The 8,758-nt window shown below is 42.2% G+C and overlaps 1 protein-coding gene across 1 annotated transcript; it reads right to left on the bottom strand.

Annotated features, from left to right (window-relative positions):
* Nucleotides 1-6,398: 6,398 nt before the first annotated feature.
* LOC101540105 (polyadenylate-binding protein 1-like) lies at nucleotides 6,399-8,395 on the bottom strand. Its single transcript, XM_004605732.2, has one exon. The coding sequence runs from the start codon at nucleotides 8,393-8,395 to the stop codon at nucleotides 6,479-6,481; it is 1,917 nt and encodes a 638-aa protein (XP_004605789.2). The 3' UTR covers nucleotides 6,399-6,478.
* Between the last annotated feature and the right edge of the window lie 363 nt (nucleotides 8,396-8,758).

Below are 8,758 nucleotides of genomic sequence, written 5' to 3'. Positions count from 1 at the left end.
AATAAATATCACTTTATTTTCTTTCCTACAATCTTTAGATGAAAGATTGGAAAAACACTTTTGAGGATAGAGATTAGAGTTTAAATTTAACCAATAAAAATTATGTACCTAAATCAAAACAGAAATGGCAAAGATAAATAAATGAAGTCAAATTTGTAAACGTTACTTTGGAATTAAATTATTTTCTTTAAGTCAATCAAATTATTTTCACTTTATGTTCTCATACACAAAATTAACTAATTTTAATCTTTATAAAAATTGAACTGAACTACCAAACTTCCACATGCGACTATGAACTTATATGTGTTTTCTTCTAATGGCACTAATTCTCTATCCTTAGAAATTATTTGTAATGCTTTTTAGAGAAATCTCTCTCAAATCTATAGCCTGTAGTTTTGCTTAAGGAAATTGTAACTCACAGTTCAGATTTTCATTTAATTGCTTTACACGTAACCATTTGAAGTTATAGTTGTTCCCAATATGGGAATTTGAGAAAAATCTTTTTTTTATTTTAAAATTTTATTTTTTATTATTATTTTAAAATTATTATTAGTGAATCACCATGAGAGTACAGTGACAGATTTACACATTTCCGTGCTTGTGTTTTCGTCATACAATGTTCGAGAAACCATCCCTCCACCAGTGCTCATTCGCCACCATCAATGAACCCAGTATCCCTCCCACTGCCCAATACTATACCCCCCACCCACCCTGCCTCTGTGGCAGGGCATTCCCTTTTGTTTTCTTTCTCTTTGGAGTTGTTGTGGCTTGCAATAGGGGTATTGAGTGGCCATTGTGTTCAATCTATAGTCTACATTCAGCACGCATCTGCTCAGTTGTATCTTAGCATCTCATGGTCCCCCAAGCATTACCAAAAACAGTGGTTGAGGTCCCCAAGCACCACCAGGTCCTGGAGTCCATCAAGCACTGCCATGTTTGCCCAGGCCATCTTCATCAATGGAGAGCCTGAACAGCACTGAATCCTTATTCTTGCATTCAACCATGGGTACAGTTACCTGAGGCTGGGAGCACTGCCTGAAAGCCCCTCATCTTCCTCCCCCGAACACAAACACACACACACACACACACACACACACAAAATGGTTTGCCTTATCAGGCATGTCCATAAAGTATGGTTTGTAGGTGATTGAATCTATTTATAGTTCACATGTTCAATTGTATGTTGCCTACAATTTCCCCATTGGCTCAGCTAAGATATTTTATCAAAAACATGTTATTTACATGTTTACTTATCCCTATAGGTATAAAATCACCAAAGATGTAGCAATTTTATTATTGGCAAATGCTATTTCTCTCCCCATCAAGTTCTTTTCAATGTTTGTGTTATTACAGCAACACAGTGGTTTTGGTGTAAGGCAGCAAAAGACAAACTCAAATATGAATGAAACCTGAATCTTATTCCTTCTTCAGTAGTAGATGTATGTATTTAATATGAAATGGAAGTATATAAAACTATGTGTTTTTTATTTTTGGAGGGTCGCTTATGGCTGTGCTCAGGGCTTACTCTAGGCTCTGCACTCAGGGATCAGTCCTGGAAGACTTGTAGGACCATATGGGCTACTGGGCTTGAACCTGGGCTAGTTGTGTGCAAAGCAAGTGCCCGGCTTGCTGTACTATCCTCCTGACCTCCTCAAAATGAATTTTTTAGAAATAATTTAAAAACATTTCAACATGCAATCAAAACTCAGTTAATAGTTTTGGGGTCAGTGATCATACAGAGGGTAAGGCTCTTGACTCGAGCATGGCCAACCTCGGGTTGCTCTCCAGCACTCCTTATGGGCCCACTGGCCCTTCCAGGAGTATCCCTCAGCCCAGAGCTCAGTACCAACAAATGTCACCCCCAAATCAAAAAGAAAAACAGAATTCAGAAACTCCATCCTGGAGTGTGTGCTGAATATCCCAGCAATGTGCAACACATTTCTTTATTGGTTGGTTTATTAGGTTATTTTGGGGGGACTGCTTTATTTTTGGTTTGGAGCCATAGCTAGAAATGTTGCTGTGAATTCCAGGTTCAGTGCTTCGAGGGGTTCTCTGGGCAGTGCTCAAGGAACCTGGGGATGGCCATGTCAAGGAATACAAGGACGTGCTCTTGCTGCCTTCCACCATGATAGACATATGATGTGAGGCATTTTTTTCAGTTGCCCTATCTATGTGACACAGAAGAGCCAGTAGCAGTCGGCGATAGAGTTCCTGAACAGCCTCCTGGCAGACTGAGTCTGCTAACATCACCGGTAATGTGCAGGAGACCTGAGTGAAGACAACGTGGAAGACGAGACACTTTGGGCAGTTCTACATGGCAGTGTCAATTGGTCCTGTGATCCTGTAGAGATTTACCACCCCGATCCCTCTCTTTGCCCAGAAGACCCCACTCTATACCAGGATTGTCAGAAGCATCCAAGACTGAACGCCCACACTTCACCCTCAGAGCGTTGTGGCATCACATACACGCCATCTCCCTTCTCTGGGCTCCCCTGACATTCAGAAGAAAAAGGAAAACAACACTGTGTTTCCACAGAATCATTTGGGGGGAAGCTTTGTCCTCACCAGGTAACCCAAGTTCAGCTTACTCCCCAATTCCAGGTTCTGGAAGAATGAGTGTGAGTCGTGAGTTAGAAGATCGATGTGAGTCAGGATGTGCCAGTCATGAATTGGGGAGACAACTTTGCTGTCTAGAAACAGGGACTGAACCTGCCCTTCGTCTCCATGCAGCTCTGGCCCTACAGACATAACGGGAATAAAGTGCTCCTTGAGTGCACAGTCAGCCCTCTGCTTTGATTATCCTCACAGCAGCTCCCACCCTTTAGTCCCTTCCACCCTCAGCTCTGCTTCCCAGAGCAGCACAGTAAGTGCCCTTTCGACGTTGGGGTGACTGCCATGGGCTATAAGTCCATCTCTATGCTATTCTTGTTGGGGTCCCTCTCTTTTGGGATGCTTGCAATCACCTGGAGGACATGAAATACAGTTTCCTGCTGGGTGCTGAATACTTTCTACAGTGTCAACGTGGCTCTGCTAGAACCAAGAGGAACTATTCTGGACCCTGGTCACCTGGTCCTTGCACTAACCAGGTTCTGGGACTCCTGAAGACTAGAAGAACTGGGGCCAGAGAGGACTTGACTGGAAAAGAACAAAATTCCAACTGACTGGTACGGAGGACAGAATGCTCCTACAGGAAAGTGATGCTGGGAAGGGGCTGAGGCAGGCAGAGTCCCGGGGATAAAGAACGTGCTCCTAGCCAGGAGAGGGCTACCTGTCCCAGGGCAGAGGCTGGCTGAGCAGCAAGGCCACAAAGGTGGAGGTGCTGTGGCCTGCCAGTTAGCACATGGCCTGCAGCAGCTCCTCCTTGGTGCCGGGCTCCAGCGTGGAATCAAAATGACTCAGGATGCCTCTCACCACTTCCTCAGTTTTGAAACTTTGCTTCTCTGCTACATAACTTTGAAGACGTGAAATGATCCATAAGGCTTGTTCTCACTCTTAATGTTTGCTGAAATTGATCCACCTGTTCAGACCCCACTGCCAGTGGAAGTCAGATGTGTGATGGATCGGCGCTCACCTGTCCATTGGAATTGGAAGTGGCAGCTCTTAGGCTTGGTACAGCCTGATCCTGGGGCAGCCTGGGCAGGCCAGGAGCCTGCACTGCCTGGAATTTGAGAAAATCTTTGACTGAGGATATGGAGAAAGGAATTTTTACTTTGACATCAAAGAGTTTAATCTATGATGTTCATGTTATGTAAAGCCACCAAGGGCCTATTTGAAAGCCATAAGCTGTTACTTCCCTGAAATTCTCTTGAAGAGATATATGGCATTATGTTTACTTGCTCAAAGATATATTTTGGATTAAGTAAACAATTTTGGATATAATAAATTAAAAATGTAAATTAATACCCTCAAGCATATAGTTGCAAATACAAATAGGTATGTTTATAATAAATTTTGATTATTTTATAGAAAAAGGACCTATGTGCCCATTCTACCAGTTAGTGTTCAGGATACTGAAATATTCTGGAACCTAATTTGAAACATCAGCCTAGATGTGGGATAAAATATAGTAGGACTGATGAGTTAATTGAATTCCAACTCAGTTATATGTGTGTATATGTGTGTAAATTTTGAACTTCGGACATCCTACAACCAGTTCATCTTCAGTCTGGTTTTCATTCAGTGGTGGTGCTTTTGTTCAATACATATGGGTAGTCTAAAAATCCTTTGTACTAGAGTCATCTGAAATCAAATCAGAATTCACAAAACATCTTGGAACAGTCCATATCCATATATTATCCTAAATTGATTCTTTGTCTTAGGCCTCTAAATGTATCCTATAAACAGAAACATCTTAATCCAAATAATTTATCTATCTTAACAATTTGTTTTGAAACAGCAAATACATTATTTTGTTCATTTAAAAAAGGGGTAATCAAAGATACAAAAATGAAGAAATTTGCATTTTTATGATATAAATCATATCAGCACACCTCCTAGTATCTTTTCTTAAAATCTTTCTGAAGAAGCTGTCATTTGATCTGATTCAAAACAATTTATTTCTAGCCTTGGTGTTGAGGTTAAATAATACATTGCATTGCTTCATATTCTTCTGTATCTCCATGAAGGGAGATATATTTTAAAATGCAATTTTAATACCTCAGATTTTACTCTCCCTTGGCATCCCACAATACACATAGAACAAATATTGGTTTCCCAAGGTACTTGCCTTATAAATAAAGTGAATAAAATAAAAACACTTCTATGCTGTATAACTTGATGTTGCAAAAAAAAACCCATCACTTTGCTCAGATCAACATTTTATAATGTTATGTTAATTTTAAGTTATTTATATTTTTCCTTGTGAAAATGACATCATAGAATGGTTCTTTGTCTTGGAACTTGGGTACTAAGACTCAGGGCCTTAGAGAGTCTTATTGTTAGGCAAGATATATATTAAAGTAAAATAGTTTTTCTGTAGTTCACTACTACAAAGTGCCAAAGACCTACAACCACAGTACTTATGTTACTTTTAGCCCTCCACTTTGTTCCCTCCTGACACCTACCTTTTTCCCCATTGTAGGTCATCTGAGTTTTATAATCCAAGACCAGGAGTTTTTTTATCATTAAAAAGTGCTGCCTTTTTTCCTTCCTTTGTCAGACTCTATACCACTGATGGGTGAGGTCATTAGTATTTGTCCCCCCTCTGATTTATTTTTCTTAATATTATACCTTTCCATTCTACCCAAGTTACAGAAAACTGGAACATTTCATCTTTTCTTATAGCTGCATAGTATTCCACTGTCAAAACTCCATCAATTGTTGTACATTTTATTGATTCCACATCCTGACTACTGCATTTAGCATTTATAGTTTAAAATATAAAAAAAATAAAATAGATGTGCATATATCTCTTAGAATTAACTTTTTTGCTGGGGTGAGTAGGGGGTGAGATACTAAAAAGTGGTTTATCTGGTAGCTGTAATCCTACTTCTTTGAGGAACTTTTACTCTCTTTTTCGGTAGAGGCTGAGCAAGATAATTTAAAAAAAAATTTTATTAGTGAATCACTGTGAGGTATAGTTACAAACTTATGAACTTTCATGTTTTCATTTCAGTCATACAGTGATTAATTCCATCCTTCCACTGGTGAGAACAAGATAATTTTTTGCCAGTAGTGAATGACGCTTCCTTTTTTCACCATATGTTCCTCAACATTGGTTGCTTCCAGTCTTTTTTGATATATGCCATTCTCACTATTGTGAGTTGATATCTTGTTATTTCAATTTACATCTCATAAGTTGACAATAAACACTTTTGTATGTTTAGAGGCCTTTCTGTATGTACTTGACAGGAAAGGATTCATCTACTCCACATTTTTTATGGGGTTACTTTTTGTTGTTGTTGAGCTTTACAAGTATTTATATATCTTGTATTTCATTCCTTTTATCTGGTGTACTGTGTGGAAATCGGTAGGGTAGTTTTTTGTTTTTCTTAAACTTTGTTTTTTGTTTTTGCTTTTTTTACAGTTTTTTTTACATTGTTTAAGTAATTTTTATTAAAGCAAGAATTTTATAATCCAAATTATGTTTCTTTGCTCAGTAATCAATTGGTATTTAAAACAGAACTACTTGACATTCTGAGCTATCCCACAGTAAAGAATTACAGAATTAAAGAAAGGAATGCTTTAAATTTTCGTATGTTGCTGAAAATTCTTTTTCCCAGGGTCTCTAAAACATTGATTTGTTTTTATATTTTACTATTTTTTGGGGGTTTTTTTGGTTGTTGTTTTTAAATCAGAAGTAATCTAGGCCTAGCGGTTTGCTAGACCTGGCATTTGCTCAGTATATAAGGTTCAGTTTCCTTTCCTTTTTTAATTTATTTTACGTTTTGCAATTTTTTTCATAATATTTAAGTTTTTCAATGTTTAGATATTTTTCTTCGATGAAGCACGGGTTTCTTTCTGTGGTCCCTGATCAATTTTAAATAGTTGGAACACCGGTGGCACTGTTCACGACTTTCTGGGCAGCCTCTTTAGCTTGGTGGGCTTGTAGTACGGCTACAGCTTCATCAACTTTAGAACAAAGAGACTCCGGAGACTCAAGCATATGAAGAAGTTCTGAAATATCAATCTCCAACAACATGCCAGTGATTTTACCAGCAAGAGTAGGGTGCATGGCCTGAATGAGAGGAAAGAGCCGTTCACCCAACATTTGCTTTTGCTCCTGAGGAGGGGCAGATGCCAACATAGAAGCAGTCAAAGGCTCCTGACCTTGTACATGAACAGCAGGCTGCTGCATGGTCACCTGTGGCTGTGCGTTCAGATGCTGCTGAGGGTTGCGCACGCCTGCGGCGTACTTATACTGTGGAACGGTGCGGACAGCAGGAGTCGCGGCGGCGGCCGCCGCAGCTGCAGGACGTGGACCCATTGTTTGTGCTGATGTGTTAGCAACGCGTTGCGTGGACATGACTCGTGAGACCTGGGAAGAAGCTGGTCTCATCGTACTAAATGGCGGTCTAGGAGCGGCTGGGCGGATAGCACTGGGCATATTTTGGAATGCATGAGCTCTGGCACCCTGAGCAGTCCAGCGCGCACTTGGTCTTAGTTGAGCGATTTGGCTAGGAGGATGGTATGCAGCACGGTTCTGAGTCTGTGGGATAGCTGTCATGAAGTACCCCGAAGGAGGTGCTGCTGCCTGGTAGGTGTTGATAACGGGGTTGGGCACGGCTCGCACATTTGTCGTTCTCTGCATGTACTGGTTGGTCAGGTGAGCCTGGCGCTCTTCTTTGCGCTGAGCTAAAGCTACATACAGTGGCTTGGTGGCCACAATTTTACCGTTCATTTCTGTAACTGCTTTAGTGGCTTCTTCTGGGGAGGAGAAACAGACAAAACCAAACCCTTTGCTGCGACCACCCTCCATCATAACCTTTGCGCTAGTGATTGTACCAAACGGAGAAAACTCTTTTCGAAGACGTTCATCATCAATGCCATCATCAAGATTTTTCACATAAAGGTTAACACCCTGGTATCTGGTGACTCTATCCTGCTTCACCTGTTCAAATTTGCGCTTAAGCTCTGTCTGCCGTTCCACTTTTTTCTGAGCTCGGCCAACACAAATTTTTTTTCCATTGAGCTCCTTTCCATTCATCTCAGCCACAGCCTTCTGAGCATCTTCGTGCCTTTGGAAGCTTACAAATCCAAAACCTTTGGATTTTCCCCTTTCATCCGTCATCACTTTCACACTTAAGGCAGGTCCAAACTTGCCAAAGAGATCCTTAAGGCGCTCATCATCCATGTCTTCTCCAAAATTCTTGATGTAAACATTGGTGAACTCTTTTGCCCTAGCTCCAAGTTCAGCTTCTCGTTCCTTACGAGACTTAAATCGTCCAACAAATACTTTGCGATCATTTAGAAGCATCCCATTCATTTTTTCAATAGCTCCTTCAGCTGCTTCCTGTGTCTCAAAATGTACAAATCCATAACCCTTGGAGCCATTTTGATCGCAAACCACCTTACATGAAAGGATGTTACCGAAAGCAGAAAATGTGTCATACAGTGCTCTATTATCGATGGATTTGTCCAAATTTTTAATGAATATGTTGCCCACTCCACTTTTGCGAAGGGATGGATCGCGTTGAGACCACATGATGCGTACTGGCTTGCCCTTTATAACATCAAAATTCATGGTGTCCAAAGCACGCTCGGTGTCCGCAGGCTGCTGGAAGTTCACATACGCGTAGCCCAGGGAGCGGCGGGTGATCGTGTCCCTGCAGACCCGGATGGAGAGGATGGGCCCGGCCGGGCTGAACTTCTCATAGAGCATCGCCTCGGTCACGTCGGGGTGCAGGTCCCCCACATAGAGCGAAGCCATGGGGTAGCTGGAGGCGCTGGGGTTCATCTCAGCATGGTTGCCCGAGGGGCCACAGGCTGCGACCTCTGGCAGCGACTACAAAGGCGAGAAGGGTGGGGAGGAGGAGGAGGAGGAGAGCCGGAGGGAGGGGAGCGGGGACTAGCGCAGAGGGACAAAATTCACCTGGAATCGAAAACTGCTCAACGGTCACTGCGGCTGGGCTGCGGGGCCGGCTGGGGCGGGCGGGTGGCGGTGTTCGGGGCGGGCGGGTGGCGGGGTTCGGGCTAGGCCGCGAGCGGGGCAAGGTCTCGGGCTCTGGCTTTCCCCGCGTGGAGCTGCTGCTGCTGCTGCTGCTGCTGCTGCTGCTGCGAGGCCGGAGGGTGGGCGGGTCGGTCTCAGCGGCTTCACGTT

The sequence above is a fragment of the Sorex araneus genome, chromosome 4 (genome assembly GCF_027595985.1).
Source record: "Sorex araneus isolate mSorAra2 chromosome 4, mSorAra2.pri, whole genome shotgun sequence".
Lineage (NCBI taxonomy): Eukaryota > Metazoa > Chordata > Mammalia > Eulipotyphla > Soricidae > Sorex > Sorex araneus.
Note: the sequence above shows the minus strand (reverse complement) of the source record. Positions and strands in the feature narration are given on the sequence as shown.